The following is a 23,974-nucleotide window of genomic DNA, read 5'->3' on the forward strand; positions in this document are numbered from 1 at the left end:
TGCCGTGCCTGTTGACAAGCCTCTGTATAGCCTAATGTGAGTTCATCATTTTGTAAAAAAGTCAGTTCAAATAAATTGTATTTTACCTTTAGCCACGCAAACGAACATTGTTATTAAATGTTCAATACGAATTAGGCTATAATCCTAAAAGGACGACATCATTTGGTTCAAGACAGTTTATGCAAGACAACTCAACAGGTTTCGACTAGTTATAAGCTACTATCAACCTGCAGATGATGACTGAAATAAAATTGCTTGAGCTGAAGGGATTTTAATGTTCAAGGGAAACAGAGGTGAAATAGGCCTATATCAGTAACCCTTAATGCATCTTATTTTACAGTCAAGAAATCAGTGTTGGCAGAGATGATACTGGATTGAGGTCGGAGGGCCAAGTATGTGATTCAATCTCCTAACAGCAGATGGCAGCAGAGGGTTTCTGACTACATAAGCCCCTGTGATAATTTACAGCGGGTGTTATGTAGGCAAGATCTTCTGTGAATTAAATAATTAACCTTCATGATCGTATACAGTATGTAACAAATTTACCTTTGGGTAATAATAAAGAAACCTTGAATCAGAGCGCGTCAGTGATGTGTTGTGAGTCTCACAATGGAGCGTCTTTTATGGGTTTTATTAATGAGCCTATATGGCCCTGCCCTATATGTAGACCAACTATAGGCTACATCATACAAACGCTCTCCAAGCTGCTACGGTGTCTATGGCTTTCTCCAGGTCTTGCTGCGCGGGGAAAACAACACAGCAAAATCCCTCAAACACAGCAGTTTCTTGGTCGCATGACTTTTTCTCTCTGTAGTAAAATGGATTCAGCGTGCACATTTCTGAATGTGTTTTTGATCATTCTTTAAACTGAGATTCTTATCGAAGTGGAAAACGGATAAGATTTGGACAACAACTAATAATTGAATATTTAAAATTAATTATTTAAATTGATCTAAAGACAATTTTCAGATCATTCATGTATCAGTCTTTGGTCTCGATGTTATACATAATTTATGCACTAGGGAAGTATAATCATATGCCTAATTAGGCGGTCCTTTTAGTAATGTAACGTTTAAAGTGGTTTTTTAATGCATTGCCAGTAAGCCTGTACCACTTATGTCATATAAAGTAGATATAGCCTCAGTGGCAAAGTCAGGACGGATAATGGGTCCAACCGAGCTGACCATAGCAGCACATGTTTGATTTACCTTGTTTACCCCCTGAACATCACACCACAGCTCGGCGTGGACGCCTCGTATCTGGTTTATTGTTGCGTGGTTGTTTACAGTCAACAACACCCTCCCTGGAGCTGGCTGTTCCACTGCAATAGAGCCAATCATCTTCAAATTGGCAAAATTTTTTGTCCTCCTCAAAATGAATTTCGACCAACTCCTCTCTGCCATCGGGGGCTTCGGAAAATATCAGAAAATTTTGTACATATGGATTTGTTTACCCCAGATTCTTCTCGCCTTCCATATGATGGCGAGCATCTTTACCGGAGCCACGCCGCCCCATCACTGCCGAGAGAGCCCGAGCTCAATAACCGAAACTCTCAGCTCGAACTTCAGCGTCTCGGATTCCTCCTGCTTCTCTTCTGAGGTCCTGCTGCTGCAGGGCAACCGGACCGAGCGCGTCCCGTGTGGCCACGGATGGGTATACAGCAACGAGACTATCCAGAGTACAACAGTCACAGAGGTAGGTCAGCAGGCTATGTTGCTGGTGCACGTTTAATATGATTTGTGAAGTCTAATCTTCTGTCAAAGTGTGAAATCAATCTCAGATTTACGCACCTCTCCAAATACACGTGTTACACTGTAAACTAAATAGATAAATAAGGAGGCTACTTAAATAAATGCATACATTGGCTACATACATAGACTACAATACATGGGGCATTCTACAGAATTAGTTCAAAGTGCAGTCCCATTACAAAAAAAAGGTTTAACAAAACAATTAAGTATTCAGACATCATGGATATTTACTGAGATTATATTATGATCTATTTAAACCCAGGGCATTAAATGAGATAGTGATAAGCTAAATAAAATTTAAAAAATATCATTTACAGGGTACTTTCTTGAGAAGTAGCTGTCCCCAATCCTGACCCCTAAATTTCAATTTATGTAAATACCACTTACAACATTTTTTAGATTTGTTTCAACTGTGTAATTTAAAAATATCTTTATGATTAAGTTCAAACAAAGGTTGAAAGATTTATTGTGAGTTTAAAGTGGCTTGGCTGAGCCTAGATTTAAGCCACACCTCTGAATTTTTGACCAGGAAGTGGTATTGCATCCCCGTCCCCCATGGCTGACTGATCAGCAGCTAAATCCCATAATTTTATAATAATGTGTGAAAATCAGCGTGTGAATTTAAAAATTGTCACGACCAAACACACATTCTCTTCAATTATGTAAACTTTTTGGGGTTTTATGCAAATTATGTTTCTATGGGTGTACACCTCTTCAAAGATGTGTTTGCTAGCCATGTGCTTGCTAGCATTCTTTAATTATACTTAGAATTAAGTAGAATTGTCACTACTGAATCATGTGGTCAAGTTCGGTAGTGACAAAATGGAATGGTAAAGTAGTTAAATCTCATCATTTTGAAATAAATGTGTTCCAATGAGTTTCTATAAGTATCATCATTCCAATCATCTATTTACAGCAAATAAGCAATTGATAAGTAATATTTGTACTATGTGGTCATGGATGAACATTTTTCTCAAAAATCATTTATTTTATTGACCACTAAACATACGTGCTTGTAATATTGTCAACATCAGACAAGTTATGAGTTAGAATTAAGCAATAAGGTTGAGGGAATATGATAAAACACTACAAAGAAAATACTGGTCACTACCGAAACACTGCTTGTTTTTAAAATATATATATAAATATTGAGTTATCAACTAAAATGTTATGATACTGATTGGTTAACTGTATGTTCCATCTCATAAATGATTAACTCTGAAATCAATCTGATCATTGTTTTGCATTTTAGAAAGAAACATTGCACATAGATTTTGAAGAATTTTAAAAATTGAAAATTGAAATTTGTTTAAAAAAAAGTCATTTATATTGATTTTATTGTGAAAACCTTCAATAAAAAATTGTAAAAATAATCTTTACATAAGGGAAGTAAACATAATTCTAACAGGTTAACATAATATTGTTTTTATCATAGTTTAATGTTTCGGTAGTGACACATTTGGGGAGAGGAAATACATTCTAAAACAGTCTAAAAATACAATATCAAATTTGACGATTCTTTTACTAGATATGTGTACTTCAGATATGGTAAAATATATATAGGGAAACATTTTGGGGAATTTGGGGATTTCAAAATATTTCCAACCTGACTTTGAACCAATTCGGTAGAATGGCCCACATACATACATATACATACATAATAGTAATTAGGCTAATTGAAGTCTTGTGCTGTTGCTAGGCAACCTGTGAAAGATTTAGGAAATATTTCCGCACACTGAAATAGTATTTATTTTTAAACATTAGTTTGAAAAGACTACAGCTTAAAAAGGTAAAATATCAACAAAACTGATACTCAGATGTTTTCAGACACAGCAAGGCTATAGCTGTCAACCCTGTTTTAATGTTTTATGCTAAGCTGTGCTAACTTTCTCCTCCAAACGCGAACCACTTCTAAAAGGTATAGCCTATTTGAAACAGGGCCATCAGGCAATAAGGCAAGTTCCATCTTATGTCATCATGTCTTAAGTCTTATAAGGTCATATAAGGTCATATAGGGCTACTCCTAGTATCAGTGATAGCTACACTAAATAATAAAACTACAACACTTACCTGAAGCGTTTTGGACCCTGTGGGTTAATTGCCTGCTTTGTCCAAATATACAGCCTTAAACAAAATACTGTTAAAGTCCAATATAAACTCATATAAAGAAGACAAATAATTATTGCTTAAAAAGTCAAAAGTTTTAGAAAGAAAATGAACCAAAAGAGAAAAAAAGGTGTTTTTATCACCACATCAATGTTCTACTAACACAGGCAATCTCCTCTGTTTATGTGTTTTTTTTTATACCAGTGGGATCTGGTGTGTGACAAAGCTGGACTGAACAGTCTTGGTTCAACTATCTACATGTCTGGCCTGTTAGTGGGATCTGTTGTGTTTGGAGCCATGGCTGACAGGTGAGCTGATACTTTTGCCTTGAACTCCTTCACTTCTGACTTTGTACTGCTACAAAACAAGCCAGGTCCTCATTATCAAAACATGGCTACAGGCAGAGACACACAAAGATTTCCCCAGGTGTGTTTGCAGGTGTGGCAGTTTTCACACACCAACACCTCCATATTTATCTGTACAAGACTGCTCTCACATTTTTAGCATCGGTTCACCAATGCACTCATTTGCTTATGTTCTTAGAAAGCAATCTGATGTCCAAGCTTTCTGTCTTTTGCAAGGTATGGCCGTCGTTTCGTCCTGCTGCTGTCCATCGCTCTTCAGACTGTGTTTGGAGTTGCTGTGGCCTTTGCACCCAACTTTCCTGTCTATGTGATTCTTCGTTTTACAGTTGGCGCCATGATCTCTGGGGTTATCATCAATGCTTTTGTGCTTGGTACATACAAAACACAGACACTCAAACAATGTGAGATAATTGCAGTAGCAATAGCATAGAGCTTTAATATTAATCATCAGATATTAACATAATGCTCTTCCGTTTCCTTTTAGCTGATCTGAATTTTTTTTTTTTCATTTTACAGAGGCTGTTAAATTCCAGTAAGCTTTAGATATCAATTGATTGCAATTGTTAGATAAATCCACTGAGATTACATTTGATTGTTTCTATTATCTTTTCAAATTCTTCTGTCTCTTAGGCTACCAAAAAACAAGTATCAAACCTATTTAAAGTCCGCCTGAAACAGAACTTGTAGAGTATCTTATTGTTGTGTTGTGATATATTTTATACTGAAATGGGATAGAACCAATCAGATAGAAGGCGGGACGTAACTTTTGGATGCATTTGAATGCATCTTAGCTTTGACAAGCTTTTTAATTGGTCAACAAAAGCGCCAAACGTTACATGTAGTGATTTTTCCATTGAATTGAATTTAATTGAAGCAGTATTTTTATATCATCAGACTGAATATCTTGACATCTATTTTATGGATTGAAATAAAAGTTTGTTAAGTGGCCACCAGAGGTTAAACCCTGCTTTAATCTATTGTCTCGTGCTTTTTAATCTATTTGCTCCATCTCAGAACAAAAACCCTTTCCCATCTTTCCACTACCTCAAATCCCTAAACCATCACCACAAGTGTAACCCTCTTCCCATGTGACTCCCGTCCTCTCCTTCCCATTCTTCTTCCCTCTCTCCAAACCCTGTACTGTTTTTCTGAAGGCACTGAATGGACTTGCACCAAGAGGCGTATGCTAGCAGGTGTCATCACTGACTACGCATTTGGTCTGGGCTACATGCTTCTAGCAGGCATAGCATACTTCATACGAGACTGGAGAAAACTACAAATGGCCATATCAGCCCCTGGCTTCCTGCTCATCTTTTATATATGGTGGGAAACTTGAATGTCAACCTAACATTAGATCCACTGTGTATTCATACATTAAGACTTGAATGTAGTCTTTGTGCTCCCCCCCACCACCATTTCCGACTCTTTCCTCTCTACCTCCTCCCTTCTCCCTCTTTCTTCTGTCAGGGTGCTTCCGAAGTCTGCCAGGTGGTTGTTGGCCAATAACAGAAGTGAGGAGGCCATTGCACTTCTCCGCAAGGCAGCGCTGATTAATGGACGGGTCTTACCTCCTGTTGTACAGGTAACGTTTTTGTAAAAGCAAATGGGTGGTGACATAAATACAAAACAGTTTTTTGTTAACTTCCCTTTCCCCCCAAAGTCAAATGTTCTTACTCCTGATGTTAATCTGGTAGAGTTAGATTTTTTTTTTTTTAAAGTGTATGCTTCTCTCCCTGGTAAAAAAGGCTACAGCCAGCAACAGCAGATATAATAAATAATACTGCATTATAAAAATAAATAAACTTAATTCCAGTTATTCATAATAATGTAGTCATAAAGCTGCAGTTTGAAAGTTATCCTCTGAAAAAAGAAAAAAAAAAGTATTTTTTTGAATATTAAAATAATTTAGTACTTATTTACAATGAATAAATGAAAATATGGAGTGCTGTAGTGAGTATTCTAGCGCCAGATGGTGTCTCAAAATAAACTACATTGCCCATTTTCATGTGAATAAGGACGTGAGGATAATATAATCCAGTTAGAAAGGTTTAACTCATTAAAGTGTTTTTAAAAGTTATGGGTAACAGCTTTATGGTATGGAGGGATATGATGTGTCCGACTTTGAATTCAAGATTACCTTCTATAGAATTGGGTTTAAATGTATCCAGGTTGAGAATATTTTAGACGGAGCCAAACGAAGTCATTCAGCTGTGGATCTGGTTCGAACACCTCAGATGAGGAAGAGGGCCATCATCTTGTTCTACATCTGGTACAGTGCCTGTGTATATATGCATGCACAAATGCATTTTCATTACATTTTAAAGTCAGTTATAAAACAAAAATGTAATCCTTTCATCCTTTTATTTCATAATTTTTCTCCTCTGTCTACATTGATGGTTGTCCTTTACTGTGCACCCAAGGTTTGTGACTGTGCTGGTGTATTATGGCCTCTCACTGGGCGTGTCCAGATTAGGCACAAACCTCTACCTGACCCAGTTTGTGTTTGGGTTGGTTGAGATCCCAGCTCGTTCGCTCGTATTGCTTTTCCTGCCATGCAGCCGTCGACTCTCCCAAAGTGGGTTTTTGGCTGTCGGAGGTCTCGCCTGTCTACTCATGCTTGCTGTCCCTGAAGGTATGACGTCCACTCGATTTGCTCTGACAGGAATGTCATCTTCTGCTGATTTTGAGAAACATCTTCTCATGTCAATCTCAAATAAGTGTGCACAAATGTAACTCACAAGTCTGTTGATTCTCCTCTGCAGATCACCCCAATGTCCTGACTGGTCTTGCTATGGTGGGGAAGTTTGGTATTACAGCTTCCTTTTCTATAATCTACGTTTACACAGCTGAGATATTTCCCACTGTGCTTCGGTGAGAAATGTATTTACTCAGTATTTTCTTTCTCATGCTCACAGAGTAATTATAAAAAAACTTATGAGGGTAATACTTGCATTTTGTTATCTCGGGTGTACCTACAGGCAAACAGGAATAGGTGTATCAAGTATGTTTGCGCGGATGGGTGGTATGCTAGCACCTATTATCAACTTGCTCCATAACAGCAACCCTGCTATACCTCTGATCATCTTCGGTACCTCCCCGCTACTGGTTGCTGTTCTGGCTCTGGCACTTCCCGAGACTGCTGGCAGACCTCTTCCTGACACCATAGAGGATGTAGAGAACTGGGACATGAGGTACTACACTGACACTACTCTGTTATCATTGGGTTATAGACTGTGCTCATATAGGGTTTTTCCAGAGGTTGGGAGTACTCAAAGCACTTTAACACTAGATGTCACATTCACCTATTTACACATCCTAAACTGATGACAGAAGACGCTATGTAAAGGGCCCCTTAGTATTCCCATCCATACTAATTCACATTGCTGTCTATGCCACCAGGAGCAATTTGGGGATCAGTGTCTTAGTCAAGGACACTTATACATGCGAACTGCAGGAGCTGGAAGTGGTATCACAGTCTTAGTAAATCCTCAGCTTCCATGACACTGAATAGGACATTGTAGCCTTGCTTGTTCCAACTTGAAGACCAGAACCAGCTCAGTGTGTACTTTGTGTTGTGTCTCCTGCAGATCGCCTTCCAACGAAAAGAACCCTGAGATGTCAGAGGATATCACCCAATCAGCGGGCAGCACAGAGGAGCAGGAGATACGACATCTAGCATGCCAGGCCTAACTGCATGAGAGAGGACACATACTTTCCATAATTCCCATGGCATACGGTCTCACATTTGTTACTGGATGCATTGTGCCATCAAACATCCTCTATGCAATTACATGTCAGGATCTGACCAAGAACTCAATGCAAGAAAGTGAAACATATAGCACTCACCAAACCAGGTTGTTGGTGTGCATGGACACATGCACAAAGCAGGTATTCATGAAACCTGCCAGCTCAAATCAATAGCCTTCTGTTTTACGAGGTTAGGTAAACACCTGGAGAAAGTCAGGAGTAAACAGAACTCCTTTGGGATCATATGCATTTTCTCCGGCTTGAAAAGATGCAAATTGTTCCATAATAAAAAAAATACAGATGGTATCTATGTAAATACGTTTCTATTTCAATTTAGATTTTTTTAAAAGCAGAGCTGAAATTTAAAAATGAGACTTGACAAGAATTTTTCAGTACTGAAAGATAACATTTCAGTGCATTCAGCAAAAGCACCAATAATTATTGTTACAGGGTACCATGTCTGTGGAATAGTTTGGTTGAATCTTACTGCTGTATTAAACAAGAAAATGCCTAATTTTCCATGTTGCATTACTCAAGAGGAATAAAACTAGTCCAGTGAGATTGCATGCACAAGTTAACTTTGTTATGCCTAATGTAGCCTTATGTAGTTTTATTTTGAAAGCAAATGTGATCTGCATGTAAAAAAATAATTGATTTCAGCATTGTTTGTAGTCTTATATTGAGATTTAATATTTCTAGTTAGTTCATCATGGATCTGGGAAATATCTTGTAATATTTACAAGTATCTAAGGGCTTTTATAAAGCACAAATTAAAAGGTGACTGTGTGATTGTTAAGAATCTTTTCTTCCTATACCAGAGAGATGGCCAGAATGAGTATTTTAAATAAACAGGAGATGTCAGAGAAGTCAGGTAGTGGTAAACAAGTCATTTTTTATTGCAATGATTCCAGCCCAGTGCATTTAATCTTAACAAATGTGAAAGAACAAGGACAAGTGGAAATGTGTCAGGCTTTACTTTACAGCTGAAATGAAGGCACTGTGCCACTTGCAATAAACACATCAAAATCATGTTTGAATAAGCAGATTTGTTGTGTGTTTGAATTGTACAGCATTCACCCTCGTCAACAACTTACCGGTACATACTTACAGCTACAATATCTTCATCACTATACACTCAACACATCCAAATCAAGTGGTACTCATCCTTAGGCACTCACATAGTGGCATTAACACATACAAAGAGAAAATGGTAAGATGGTTTTTATCCTGATTAGAGCTCTCAAGAACTGCCGTGAATGTTGAGCTTTGCCTCAGTACCTGTGTGTCCAATCGGACTCAAAGCTTGCGCTTACTGACATTGTTCCTTTTTTCTAGATCCTTGCTTGTGTCGTTCTTAATCTCTGATGTACGTTGCTTTGGATAGAAGCGTCTGCTAAGTGAACTGTAGAAAATGGGAGAATCTATGCCAGTGTAACATATGTGGCATCAGTAGAGACGCCACAGTTGTTATCTTTCATAGACATTAGGATGTAGCCATCATTGCCCCAGTAGGTAGACCATGAGTTCTTTATCAACCAGTATGGCTCCCCATCCAGGGTGCCATATCCCACTGCAAGCACAGCATGGTCCAAGTCATCAGTTTTATTACCTAGAAAACAACATGCAGAGTTAGAGAGATTGACTGTTTTTATATACAGTGTGAGCATCAGTGAGAATAAAAACTTACCACAAGCAGGTTCATAGTAGACACCATGACTGTAGAAAACAAATGATCGATGTGAAGCATCAATACTGACTGCCACTGGCCCATTTTTAAAGAGTGCCAGCTTAAGGGCCTCTGCGTCTCCCGATGTGACATTGGTGTAGCTCTGGATATGTGCAGTAAGCTGAGATGTGTTCAAATGGCAAAATCCATTCTGTTAAGAGAGAGAGGGGGGAAAAAAAAAAAAAAAAAAAAAAAAACTTTAGCCTGTAGTGGTGAAGTACTAGAAACCATTCTGTAGGTCAAGAACATACAGTATGTGCCCCCTTGGAGCATAGAGGTAGTGATAAATAACTTTGGAATCATCTGGCTAAAAAGGCCTTGGTAGTGATTAGGAACAAAAGTCCCAATTTAGCCGCAGATACAACTCCAACAGTTTAACCTTTAAAAGCTTCCTAAAAAAACAAATTTTAGTAAAACTTGTTGGATAAGTTAAGTGACAACTTCTAAATAAATCTAATTTTACCCAATTATCATACATTTCAAAGGCATCTACATCTGGCCATCAAACATTCTCTGCATCATCTCTACTTTTCTAAGCCATTAAAGGCAATCTCTTGTTATTGTTGGACAATGTAACACCCCCCCTTCGTGATGGTCATTAAAGGAGTACCCCAGGGATGTACACTGGGGCCACTTGTATTTACATCCATATGATACAATGTTGTATTCGTCCTCACTGTCAGTCACTCAAGCTCTTATGATTAACAGACTGATCTTAATTATAGCAAACAAACTCTGGCTGGTCTGAAACTGAAGTAAGCAAAGAAAAATAACATGATATTCTCAAAGCAGACAAATGTTAAATAATGCAGACACAGAATGTGTCCATCAGGTCAAATACTTAGTACCAGGCTAGATGATGGTCTTCTTGGACACATTTCAAATTCAACTGGCAAACTTCAGCATCAACTTTGTTTATTTCTAGATCTTTTTACTTTTATTATTTTGTATTCTAAAAAATGTCCAGCTGAGCTTTGCAGCCTTGCTTCCTGTGCCAAGATAGCAGAGGTTGATGCTCATCCTTTATTTTGTTACTACAGGGAAAGGCATTACATCTTGGTATCATCTCACCATTCCCATATAGGATCCGTAAGATTCCATTGTAGCAATGCCTCCATGTTTCATAATCCACTCGTATGCTCTCCACTCCTCCCCTCCATCACAGCCGTTATTGCCAAAACCCCAGGAGCAGTCCACAAGCATCTGCTGGGACAGAACCTGCAGGGAGCCTGTCTGAAAAACAAGAAAAAAAAAACATCAAACCCCAAAAAGAGACTAGTAACCCGCCTTGTTCTGCATTAATCACATTCTCAGAAGTACAAACAGAATAGTAATTTCACAAGCTACAGTTTATAGCAAGGAGCATAAAACTAACAAAAAGAAAACACTTTTCCAAGACAACATAAGAGTTTACAGGAATTATTGATTAGAAATGTAGAAAATAAAAATGAGCTGAAGAAAACGATTTGAGAAAGAAAAGCTAACTGTATAATGAATAGTTTCAACACAGCAGTTATTTACTTGTTGCTCTGAAGATGCTGGGAGATCAGGAAAAAGTACATTTCAAATTGGTCCCTGGGGAGTGGCTTTATTTATGAAGCTGCCTGTGGTGACCCAGGTGCCCATAGCAGGTCACTTCCTGCTGTTGTGCCTCGTGCTGGCAAAGGCCCAACGAAGAACTGCGTCACAACAGTACTTTTCTACTTGCCAAATCAAACTGTCCAAGCAAAAACTGAAACCGTGCATTGCTTACATTTTTCAAGTTAGGGGTTCTTACATCATTGTCCTCTGTGGGCTTATTATGTTTTGTTACTGGCAAAAAACAATCACTTATCTTTGTAAAACGCTCATCTGAAATATTGAATGGCTAGATGCTTAATTTCAGTAAATTTTCTGTTAATAAAAAAGGTAAAGACAAAAATAGCTTGCTGTGACTAGATTTGTAATATACTATACAAGCACATTATAAACATCACCAAATTTTAATTATCAGCAAGAAGCAAAGAAAAATTGTCAGGTTTTTGGACTGATGGAAAACAAAAAAAAAATCTACTCCACAAACCAATTACTTCAAGATGACAACTTGACAGTCTGAGCGCCATGAATTCTCACACTAGGCTGGAATACCCATCAAATTCAATGTGGTCGTCGAAATTGTTGAGTTTGAGTTGTTTATAGAGTGTGTGTTAGTCAAAATTTTGGTAAATGGGGGTACCATCAAATCCCATTACAAACCATTCAATGTCTAGTTCAGGCTGCTCAGCAACAGTGGAAAGGAATGCCTTTGAGCTTTGCCTTGCATGGGATGGAGGAAGGCCAAAGCTGACAGTAATTCACAACTATTATTCCCACTAAGGTCCGTCTAAAGTGAGTGACAGTGGCACAATGAACAGTCTTGTTGACTGGACCCGCCCCAACTCTGAAGGGGGGGGGGGGGGGGGGGGGGGGGGGGGCTTCTTTTTACTCAAAAGGATGCTTCTCTTATGTCCAATAGAGAAAATAAAACTAAACCTCAAACTAAGAACATCAGAATCCAAATTATATAGTCAGAATATATTATATATATCTATTTGTTTCCCACTAAACTTATAAAATACATGCTCAACCTGTCAGTGTTATCAAGATTTAATAGAAAAATGCATTGCTATATTACATTTTTCCTTTGTATCATTTACCTTTTTCAAAAGATGTAAAATATTATAATTTCAATTCGTTGGATCTTTTGTTTAAATACGATTTTTTTGGGGGCTTTTGTGCCTTTAATGGAGAGATAGGAAAGTGGATAGAGTGGGAAATCAGGGAGAGAGAGTGGGCAATGACATGCGGGAAAGGAGCCACAGGCGGGATTCGAACCTGGGCCGTCCCTGCTTGGAAGACTACAGCCTTCATACATGGGGCGCGCACACTAACCACTGCGCAACCAGCGCCTCATAATACATTGCTTTTAGAGCTTCAAGGGTCGTTTAAGTCATCATATTGTTTCTTAAAAATAAAGACAGATACCTACAATAGAAAAACACCACACGATTGCAATGCAAAGCAACCAGAACATGGGCAGATGAACCACCACGCGGAACAACTGGTGATTCAAAGAGCATAAGGAAGTATCCTGGCAGGTGAAAACAGTGGAATGAGTGGTGCAGTCTGTTTTGTAATATTTTCCAGTCTTTTCACCTTTATGAAGAGAGCGCCCTCTACTGCTCCAGTGGTGGCAAAACTCCAGCAGGAGCCACAAATGGCCTGATCCTTTACTGGGGTCACAGCACCTGCAACAGCAGAGTTTATAAAAATTCAAAGCTATCCCTTGAAGAATAATGCATCTCATTTCAATGCATAGACTCACCATAAAGCCTCCAGTCAAGAGAGTCAGGTACTTTTACACCTTGGTAAATCATGGCAGGGAACGGGAGCCCTCTATTTGGAGTCTTTCCATGTTTCCTCCCCCTCATGGTGGCCAGCTCTGACATTGTGCGATCTGACAGAGAGTTCAGAGCCAGAGAGAAGGGAAGCCCTGCTCTGTTTTTGGAGTGCACGTACCTAAAGAACAAGAAACCAGTCAAAGGGCATCAAACTGTTCAACTAAAAAGTCACAATCAATGTTTGTGCTTGGAAGCAGTTAGCATGCCTCTAGACTATATCAGTGGTGCATCTGTAACACAGCTGAGTGTTTTTAATTCGTCTCACCTGAGATTATGAACAAAAGCATGCTCCCTCTTCTCATGCTCTCTTTCGTCACTGTACTGACGCTGAAACTTCTCCTTGAAATGGTCGAACATGTGCTGTGAATGGCCTGATGCTGATGTGTGGATTAGATCTTTCATGGGATTGACCAACATGTGGTGCTCCACTCCTGGACCAGGAAATCCCCCGCAGCTCATCCCTAAAGGGCAACAAACAAAAATATTTTTTTAAGCATTTATTTAATCCCCCCCCTTTTTTTAAATCTGCATTAATGCTGCTACAACAGAATACAAACCTTCAGGTAGCAAAAACACTTTGGGGTCCACATGAGTGCTGAACTCTTTGTAGTCCACCAAATATTTGTCATAATGGGAGCCCAGCAGCGTGTTGTATCCCATCATCTCATAATGGAGCGGTGTGGCAGGATCCTCCTTACCGTCTTGACCTTTTTCTGAATGAGTCACCCAAAGTGTGTATGTGTTCTTTTTCTGACCTACAGTGGTCACATTCTGCCAGACTTCACACAAGGAGCCTCCATAGTACTCCATCCTCAGGAACTGTGGAGGATATAAATGATCACGTGAGAACAGACAGAAAATTAGGCAGATTTTTAAAAAAAAGCAATAATTCAAGGTTAGAACAATGGGTAATTAAGGAGTAAACATTTTTTGATAAACAGGATAATTAACTTAATTTTGTAATTTCTTGTCTAGAAAAACACTAGCCTTTTTATAATTTGGCAGACGGCCTGAAATGAGGGTGTGTTAGAAACCAGAGCATAAGACTAGAAATGTAAAGAAGCAGCAACATCTTCAAATCTGTATCCCCAGGGTCAGTCTGCACTTTTTTTCAATACTATGAAGAGCCTTTCTTTACACATACAGACCTGGAAGCCCTGCACGTCAGGCAGTGATGCCTGTGGTGTGACTGCTCCATCCTTTGTTCCATTGACCTGGAAACACTTCATCACATTCAGCTCTACCTCTGTAGTCTCAGGAGAGATTTTATTTGAAACTCCCCACGGCTTCTCGGCCCCCAGTTGGTACGTGGAAACCTGGCCTGTTGGTAAGTAAGAGATGTTAAATTTAGAAACTCTCACCTGATGTAGTGTGCAATAATATGTAGCCACACATCAATGTGCTTAGGACTTGCGGTACCATTTTCCTTTTTAGGAGACCTTTTGCTGTCCCTTAGTCTGGAAATATGAGGGTCAATTTATTTAACATTATACAGAGATTCATTAAATATCCCTTTGTTCAAATGTCTACATCACACAATTAAATATTTTGTGCATTTTATGTAATTTTCGCTCTAAAACTGGACTGATTGTCTGCTGAGCCTGGGTCTACTTTGGCTTTCTTAATCAAGTAGCCATGCTTCTGGGGCAGTCTCGGCACAGACCAAGTCCTGAAACTGGTCTGGTAGCTGGAGAGGTGCCAGTCCGCTTCCTGAGCACTGCCGAGGTGCCCTTGAGCAAGGCACCGAACCCCAAAACTGCTCTGGAGCGCTCACTGTGGGCAGCCTCACTCTGAGACCTCTCCATTAATGCATGTCCATAGGATCCTGTTCGTGCATGTGGTAAGGGATATAATGGTAGGGGAGAAACACTGCTGTAGTAAACAGTCCCAGTCTGAAGAATAATAGCTGAGGTGTTTTTTTTTTATTTTTTATGATGCAATAAAGTAATTTTTACATAAACTAAATTGTTGACACCTAACACCAGGATGGTTAGTAAACCGAAGATACAGCTTTCACAATCGGCTAAACAAGACAATAAAGATTTCAAGTCATGAGTTTGAAACATGAGTCAACAGAAAACATTCCCTAAAGTTTTTATTTATTCATTTTCACTTCCTTTTTTCTTTCTTCTTTTTTAAAAAGCACCGATTGAATCTGTTCTGCTCTGGTTACTCAAGTCTGAAACAACAGCTTCTTAGTTTCACATCAACAACGCAGGAGACATACAGAGTCAGGTTTAACAGAAACAGCCCGGCTAAGTGAGATTTCTTACCATGGTAGTAGTCGATGCGGCTGGACTTTGCTGCCAGGTCTAACCAGGCCTCGAACGGCTCCTTGATCTCAGCATAGGGGAGAGAAATCACTCCTGCAATGGAAATACACTATGAAGCTAATTTTACAGGGGAAAAGAGGCATTACACAATTATTCTGATGTTGCACTGCTTACCTTTAACATGATAGCTGTTCCCAAAGTTTGGTAGAGAGGGGACTGCTTTGCCCTCTGAAGCTACAGGAAAAGCAAATATTGACCTCATCAAGCACAAACTAAATGAAAACAGCCGTGTTGAAATATTGATATGGATGTCCCTATGTTTTCATTACAATGTTGTACGATTTACTCAATATATTCAACAGAAACTGTGGTGATTCAACCAGCGCTGGATTTTATTCTCGATATACAAATGACAGACAATTATCTGGTATCTTTGACAGGCAATTTTAACCGGAAATATAACAAACAATTCACATAGTCTCAGAGCAGAAAGAACAGGCTGACCTTAAGAGACACACAAACCCAAACTGCATGTAGTGTTGTTGACGCTTTATCATGGCTGAAAGCACAAGTGCTAATGACAAATAGACTTCCTGTTTAATTGCTCAATTTAAATTGTATCTCTGTCGAATTATCAAATGGATACTTTCATTTCGTCTGAGATTATAAGTAACACTTAAAGACTACATGTGCATATCCTGATAACACATCCAACTTTAAGTTCACAGATGTTAGCAGATGTTTGGTGAGAGAGCTCTTTTTCAACGCGTAGCATATCTCACAAAAAAAAAAACTGCATGGTCGTCCTTTGTAATTGGAAGTCACGCATTAACCATTGCTGTAATGTTCTTAAATGTTAAGATTATTTCTGTAAGATAACCTGAGCGATAGTCACTACAAAACAAATGTTATGACACCACCTTAGCAGCTGGCGTAGCCGGAGCTAGCTAACCGTAAACACGACGACATTAAGCTGCATGTTGTCTTTTACCTGTGATGGCCAGCAGAAGAACAGCTGCGAAGTAAACACGCATTGTTTTCCCTGAGAGGTCAGACATACAGTGAGTGAAGCAGGAGAACTGAACTCCAACCAAAACACATGACTCTTTAACCTATGTCTCCACATTAACGTAATAGCTAACCAGACGGCACTGGGTCTAAACCAATCACAGTACTGGGTCTAAACCAATCACAGTACTGGGTCTAAACCAATCACAGTACTGGGTCTAAACCAATCACAGTACTGGGTCTAAACCAATCGCACTGGGTCTAAACCAATCACAGTCCTGTGTGGTGAAACCTCCGATCAGATAAGAGGATGTTTAATTTAAAAGAATGTCATGTGACCACTGACAGTAGAGGGACAACCCCCCCCCCCCCCCATATTTTTTCATAACTTGAACATGTCTAGTTTATGAAACGGATTGTTGTATAAAAATATTTTACTGCAAAATAAAAAAAATTGGGTTGTTTTGTGCATCTTACCAAAAAACAAAAATAAATCAAATTAGGGCTTCTCCAAAAGGGACAGCTCTAGCCTTATCACATGTATCTCTGGGAATCAGAATCAGAATTTCACCAAATTTGGAAAGGATGTTCACAGATAGTTATTAGTTACAATTATGTAAAGTTTTTATCAATACCATTTTACATTTTTGTATTTTTCACACTTAAACACACATGTGGTTTAGGCGGAAATTGAAAATTGAAACAAAAATTCAAAAGGTATGTATATCAAAGTCTGTCATTTTTTAAGTACACCAAACATTAAAATATGTCATTTTGTATCTTCTTTAGACTGTTATCTCAACATAAAAGTAAGTTATTTGACTTTTCACTTGACCCTATGCTGTCACCAGCCCCTAACAGGAAACTAGTGCAGCCAGGATTTCAGGGCGACCTGGTACAATGGGGCCCTATGGATGTGTATGTGGGAGGAGGTGGCCACAAACAATAGATTAAGACTTAACAACAAGACACAATATAATTGTATTCTGTAATATATATATAATTAAACATTTTATAGTTATTCCTAATACATTTTGTCTCACATTTTCTATCTTACATATGATTTATATGATGACACTCAGAGTCAACCCGCTGCTTTCAACAATATTGTCACCAATGACATTGTTTCTATTTCATTCTAAAAAAATAAAGAATTGTCTTGCCATCAGATGTGAAATATTAATGAACTAAAAAACAGTATTGATATATATAACCTGGAGTTCTTAGAAATTAAATATACTTCATATAGTGTATTTGTATATCGGCTATACAGCCTGTTGTAGTTTTTTAAATGTATTTCAGTCATATAAAGATGGTCTGTGGTCACCATATCTCCTGCTTTTAAGATGAACCCTAGTTACTCCAGAGGATACACTGGATGAAGGGATAGTTTTTATAATACCCTAAGTATGATAAAGTGTTAAAAAAAGCTACAATAGCTATTTTTGTTGAATGATTTATCAGGCAACCAATGGAGCTGGGATACAAAACAATTCTTATGATGGCGTAAATGTGTGTGAGGTAAATTAGGATAACAATCATGCAAACATGTTCATAAAAAACTTCTTTATACACTTATTTTACCTCATTATATATAATTATATATAGACTACACCGGTGAACATCCAGGGCTTGGACATTGAGAGGGTGGAGACGTACAAATACCTGGGTGTTCACCTCAACAACAAACTGGACTGGTCACACAACACCGACGTCCTGTACAAGAAGGGCCAATGTCGACTTCACCTGCTGAGACGACTGAGGTCCTTTGGAGTGTGCAGGACTCTGCTACGGACATTTTATGACACTGTGGTGGCGTCTGCACTTTTCTATGCAGTGGTCTGCTGGGGAGGAGGGAGCACAGAGAGAGACAGGAAGAGACTGAACAGACTGGTCAGGAGGGCCAGTTCTGTCTTGGACTGTCCTCTGGACTCTGTAGAGGAGGTGGGTGAGAGGAGGATGTTAGTGAAGCTGACATCCATCATGGACAACCCCTCTCACCCCCTGCATGACACTGTGGGGGCTCTGAGCAGCTCCTTCAGCAGCAGACTGAGATACCCACCCTGCAAGACAGAGCGCTACCGCAGGTCGTTCATTCCATCTGCCGTCAGACTCTTTAATCAGACTCTTTAACAACATCACCACCTCATGCTACACACTGTGTGTGTGTTTTTTTAAGAACAAGTTACTGTGTAATTTTACATTTACATTATTGTATTTTTTTACATTATTGTATTTTTTTTATTTAAATGATGTAAATATGTTTGATCTGTTTTTAACTTCTATTTTTATTTTTTATAAGTATATTCCCGTCCCCTGTTTTCTGGAGCTGCTGTAATGCACAAATTTCCCCCACGGGGATTAATAAAGTTTATCTTTATCTTTATCTTTAAGACAAGACAACTAAATCACGATACCACAACCAAATCAAGACAAGACAACTAAATCAAGACACCATAACTAAATCAAGCAAAAATAACTTTTATCCAAAGCAACGTACATTAGAGAGTAAGTAAAACAAAAGCGAGGATCTAGAGAGGAGGAAAACGATGTCAGTAAGTGCAAATGAACAGCTTTAAGTCAGATCGGACACAAGTGCTGACAGGCAGTGCACAGAGGCAAAGCACAACATTGACAGCTGTTCTTGGGAGCTCAATCAGTATAGAAACCATCTTAAAATCATGTTTATCAAACAAAAACCATCGTCATTACCATCATCATCAATAATAATAATTAGGTTATGTTGTCTTGATTTGGTTTTGGTGTCTTGATTTGGTTATGTTGTCCTGATTTGGTTGTGTTGTCTTGATTTGGTTTTGGTGTCTTGATTTGGTTGTGTTGTCTTGATTTGGTTATGTTGTCCTGATTTGGTTGTGTTATTTTTGGTTGGTTGACTTTGTTGATGGTTATTTTCTGCAGCAGTTGTTTTCTTAAAGCTCCTGGAAGGATTGTTTTGGTTGGTTATGGAGCTCACTTAAACTTATACTGATATCGTGAAATGGTTTACAAAAGCAAACAAGACCTTAAGATAGAAGATATTTATTATTCTTATTCATTACTGCTTTCAGCGTGTTGGTGTCATTTTCTACAGCCAAGATTCAGAGTTAGGGAGATATTTGACGGTTCAAACTTGGCAGAAGAAGATTTTTCATTAGTAAACACAACTTACACAAGCACAGGACAAGATCAGTGAGGAGATAAGGGGTCAAACTTTGTCTCCAGGGGATGCTTAGTGTGACACTTATTGTACCAGGTCGCCCTGAAATCCTGGCTGCACTAGTTTCCTGTTAGGGGCTGGTGACAGCAAAGGGTCAAGTGAAAAGTCAAATAACTTGCTTTTCTGTTGAGATAACAGTCTTAAGAAGATAAAAATGACATATTTTAATGTTTGGTGTCCTCACTTAAAAAATGACAGACTTTGATATACATACCTTTTGAATTTTTGTTTCAAGTTCCACTTAAACTACATGTGTGTTTAAGTGTGAAAAATACAAAAACTGAAAAAGGTATTGATAAAAACTTTGCATAATTGAAACTAATAACTATCTGTGAACATCCTTTCCAAATTTGGTGAAATTCTGATTCTGATTCCCAGAGATACATGTGATAAGGCTAGAGCTGTCCCTTTTGGAGAAGCCCTAATTTGACCTATTTTCGTTTTTTGGTAAGATGCATAAAAGATCCAAAAAAAGTTATTTTGCAGTAAAATATTTTTATACAACAATCCGTTTCATAAACTAGACTTGTTCAAGTTATGAAAAAATATGGTTGTGATTTGTTCTACCTCGGGTAGGGGTATCTCAACTTTTAGGGGCCCAAGTTCCTCTACTATGAATAAAGCTGTGATTTTAGGAAGATGCTGCATAGTGTCAAAGGATGTTCATGTCAGGGATACCGCTGTAATGCTTGAGGAGGATTTCAGAATCGGTCTTTATTGCCAGGTAGGCTACATTTACACATATAAGGAATTTGTCTTGGTGTATTTGTGCTAAAACAGTTAAATAAAATAAAGCAAAAAATAGCAAGAACTTAAATAATAAAATATGAAAACAATTAAAATATAAAATATACAATTTAAAAATGTAAAAATACAAGAAACACAAAATGTGCAATAAAGGATCTGTGCAGTTGACTATGAAACAAATCTTACAGTATAAATCTACTCAGAGTGCATGTAATGAAATAAGTTTAGAGTCCAGTGGGCGTTAATGTAACGCATTGAAACAGTTCCAGCCTTCACATTATTGTGATGATTTCTGACTGTGGGGGTGATGAGAGTCTGTGCATGCCTTAGGGTCCTGGAGGTGTACAGGTCGTAGAGAGATGGTTGCATGCCAATCACCTTCTCTGCAGAGTGGTTGATATGCTGTAGCCATTTGTCCTTTGCTGTGGCTGCAGCGTTCCAGACTGTGATGGACCAGGAGAGGATGGACTCGATGATGGCAGTGTAGAAGTGCACCATCATGGAAGTACATCCTCTGCTGTCCTTTCTTGGTGAGAGAGGTGATGTTCAGCTCCCACTTGAGGTCCTGGGTGATGATGGTCCCCAGGAAGCGGAAAGACTCCACAGTAGACACCGTGGAGTCACCAATGGTGATGGGGCTGGGGGCGGCTGCATTTTTCCTGAAGTCCACGATCATCTCCACTGTCTTCAGAGCGTTAAGCTTTAGATTGTTTTCGCCGCACCAGGTCACCAGATGGTCAGCCTCCCACCTGTAGGCAGACTCATCCCCACCAGAGATGAGTCCAATGTGGTAGGTGTCGTCTGCAAACTTTTACTGTTTTACCATTGCAGCTAGGTGTCAGTACATGGACTAAAAACATAGCAAGCTTATTTTAGTTAATATTTGATAAACAAGCAGTAGTTTCTTATTATTAATGCCATTAGTTTGTTACTGGACTTCTTAAATGAACTGTATGGCTACAGTCTCTCATTGTTGTAGGCTAAGCCTTTTCCCCCCACAAAGAAATTAGCAGGAAAACCCACTAAAGTAGCCCATCAATAGACCGCAAGTACAGAAAACAAAAAGAACAAGCACTGATTACTTGAACTTGGAGATATACTTTTGCTACCATAATTTTTGTTTGCCATAGCATGAGCAGTTATCAAGGCTGTATGGAATTTTTTTAGAAGAAGATTGATTTATGAAATGTACATTTTACTATTAGTGGGATAAGAAAATAATCCACATTTTACTCAAAATTGCTTGTAACAATAGGCCTAAGGGAAGCCCTCACCAAGACGAAAGAGGGGCATATTTAATCTCATGTGTAGAAGTATTACCCTGTAGTTCAACCTGTGGTGCAAAGTCATAATTTTATGCAATTGTTGTGTCATCAAAAAGATGTCCTGAGGCAGCAGAACACAGTGCTGTATTTTGTTTACAGTCCGTTTATGAACTGTGCCCTTTGCCAGTAGGCCACTGCAGCACCCGTTTCAATTTAAGTATTTGGCTGAACTTCAATTAAAATGATGCCAAAATGGCTAATGTGCATTCTAACAGCAACTTCATATTGTAAAAAACAAACTGAATGTAATTAGTATAAGTGAATGTCTTTAAATGTTAGGTCATTTGAACATTCAAACACACAGATACAAAAAACATTGAACCATTTATTGAGTACAAGCAAAGGTGGATGGATTGATGATTTTCTGTTCAGTAGAAATAAATCATTACATTGCCACAAACAAATTGTTAATTTAAAATAAGGGCTGAAATTCACTTACAATATTTATGCAACCATAAGGTTGAATAAGGAAAAAGTGGCTTCTTGTGGTTCCTGGTTATACAAACATAAAATTAATACACAATAACATCTCTCTGCATTTAAAAAAGAATCAAGCAATCAAATTTAAAAGTGAATCAAGTCTCTTTAATCTCTTTTTCTGGAACATAAAGATAATACACCAATTTGGAAACAAGGTTACTGGTGTCAAATTATGTGTGTAGGCTATCTGCACCTAATCTTACTTTTTAAGGCAAAAGATTACCTTTGCAATACATCAATTACAACCACATGTAGGTTACGTTAAATTGAAAACTGTTGTCAGAGTAAGTGTAACTCTGTAAAGCTGCATTGGTTATGATTGAAGAGTGGGTATTCAGAGCCGGTGGAAAAAATACAGGTGATTGACATTCATGTAAGTTGTCTTGACTGTGAAAGAAATGATGAACGCTGAAAGGATACAGGAGCCCAGTTGATTTTGATCACACATACCATGCCAGAAATATTATGAATATCAATGAAGCCAAAGCCTTTAGCTCTACTTTAAGAATGCTGATTAATAACATTCATGAAGACTTAGAGCCTGCAACAAAGCATGTGTTCTCTACCAGCACTGGAAGTGGGCCTGGAATTAAAAGGTTTTTGCTGAAAAAATAAATAAATTGTGCCATCCCTGACTACATCCATTTGAAAAGTGAGGTTATTTGGTATAGAGGCCGGGGACAAAATAAAAATCGTCATACGGGCAGTAGACGGATAGTAAGCTTAAATTCACATCGCTTCCAATTGGATCACTGACTTTCAGTGGTAATAGAGGCAGTACTAGAGAAATCTGAAGCCCAGTGTTGCGGTGAAATTGGACCGGATGTTCTTGTTAATGGATTTACTCAGTCTGTATGACTTCCCATAAGTAGCTGCATCCTGAGAAAGAGGTTTCCACTCTGAAGCTGTGAGCCTGTGTTGGTTGTTTTATTGAGGACGCTCCAGATAATTTATTATCATTTATTAAATAATAATCAAAATTTAATCAGAATTCAGTGACATATCAATGTCCTGTCACTTCTGTACTTTACTGTATGTGTCAGTATGAAGCTCTGTGCATTGTTCATTACAAATAAAAGTGACACAAAGAGTTTTAATTAACTACAACAAAAAATGACAAGTTCAAACATGATAGGTGAGGACTTTCTGCATACAAATAACCTGAAGTTCTTTCTAAGAAAATAGAGTGCATAAACACCCAAACCTGCCACTAGATGTCAGTATCTTACAGAGTATGGTAAATCAGTATGACTCACTCTGCCCTGTAAGGCTCATGTTAAAAATCCCATTAAACAGAAAGACTAAAGGGCAGCTTGTGGTCAGGAACATGTGCAGACTGCAGGCAGGGAGAGATTGGACAGGAAGGAAGAGTAACACATTAAATGAAACCCTAACCTGCCCTGAACTCTGTCAGGTAGAAGTCTCAGGGACTTAACTGGATCCATGACATAACAATGCAAAAGCTTAGCAGGCAAAGGACAGACATCAGTCAACGTGTGTTTTTAGTGCACAGTAGGAGCTGAAATAGAAATGGGAATCAGCAGGAAAGTCACACACAGACTGTTCAAGAGCTAACAGTTAATGGTAAACAAAATAAAGGGGTCAAAATAGATTTGGCAAGACTTCATTAAACTCCCCCCTCCCCCTCTGCTCACACCCACATCACTTACACATGTTCTAAATTTAATGCATGAAATGTCATTTTTCTTCTTTTTTTTCCCGCCACCTTACCATTCATAAAATATTTTTTTCTGCCAAAAGATTAAAGATTGATTTGACGACCAATATTGATAACCAAACGCTAATGATG

The 23,974-nt window shown here is 38.5% G+C and overlaps 2 protein-coding genes across 2 annotated transcripts; one reads left to right on the forward strand and one right to left on the reverse strand.

Moving 5' to 3' along the window:
- The first annotated feature begins 1,374 nt into the window (after positions 1 to 1,374).
- Positions 1,375 to 8,569, forward strand: si:dkey-166k12.1 (solute carrier family 22 member 13). The gene is made up of 10 exons (XM_020643191.2): positions 1,375 to 1,695; positions 4,062 to 4,165; positions 4,439 to 4,593; positions 5,377 to 5,545; positions 5,690 to 5,804; positions 6,391 to 6,491; positions 6,643 to 6,854; positions 6,985 to 7,093; positions 7,201 to 7,413; positions 7,810 to 8,569. The coding sequence occupies exons 1-10, from the start codon at positions 1,375 to 1,377 to the stop codon at positions 7,910 to 7,912; spliced, it is 1,602 nt and encodes a 533-aa protein (XP_020498847.2). The 3' UTR covers positions 7,913 to 8,569.
- A 272-nt stretch (positions 8,570 to 8,841) lies between these two features.
- On the reverse strand, positions 8,842 to 16,537 carry zgc:110239 (uncharacterized protein LOC550326 homolog). Its single transcript, XM_020643190.3, has 11 exons — positions 16,379 to 16,537; positions 15,562 to 15,621; positions 15,388 to 15,480; positions 14,263 to 14,435; positions 13,672 to 13,933; positions 13,380 to 13,575; positions 13,039 to 13,232; positions 12,870 to 12,961; positions 10,767 to 10,928; positions 9,657 to 9,846; positions 8,842 to 9,578 (listed from the first exon to the last, which is right to left on the reverse strand). The coding sequence occupies exons 1-11, from the start codon at positions 16,443 to 16,445 to the stop codon at positions 9,391 to 9,393; spliced, it is 1,677 nt and encodes a 558-aa protein (XP_020498846.2). The 5' UTR covers positions 16,446 to 16,537; the 3' UTR covers positions 8,842 to 9,390.
- Between the last annotated feature and the right edge of the window lie 7,437 nt (positions 16,538 to 23,974).

Source organism: Labrus bergylta, chromosome 19 (genome assembly GCF_963930695.1).
Source record: "Labrus bergylta chromosome 19, fLabBer1.1, whole genome shotgun sequence".
NCBI classification, from domain to species: Eukaryota; Metazoa; Chordata; class Actinopteri; order Labriformes; family Labridae; genus Labrus; species Labrus bergylta.

Coding starts and splice junctions, on each gene's coding strand:
- si:dkey-166k12.1 (XM_020643191.2), top strand. CDS start 1,375: ATGAATTTCGACCAACTCCTCTCTGCCATCGGGGGCTTCGGAAAATAT. Junction 6,492..6,642: donor ATCATCTTGTTCTACATCTG/GTACAGTGCCTG, acceptor TGTGCACCCAAG/GTTTGTGACTGTGCTGGTGT. Junction 6,855..6,984: donor CATGCTTGCTGTCCCTGAAG/GTATGACGTCCA, acceptor TCTCCTCTGCAG/ATCACCCCAATGTCCTGACT.
- zgc:110239 (XM_020643190.3), bottom strand. CDS start 16,445: ATGTCTGACCTCTCAGGGAAAACAATGCGTGTTTACTTCGCAGCTGTT. Junction 15,481..15,561: donor GAACAGCTATCATGTTAAAG/GTAAGCAGTGCA, acceptor TTTCCATTGCAG/GAGTGATTTCTCTCCCCTAT. Junction 12,962..13,038: donor TCTTGACTGGAGGCTTTATG/GTGAGTCTATGC, acceptor CTGCTGTTGCAG/GTGCTGTGACCCCAGTAAAG.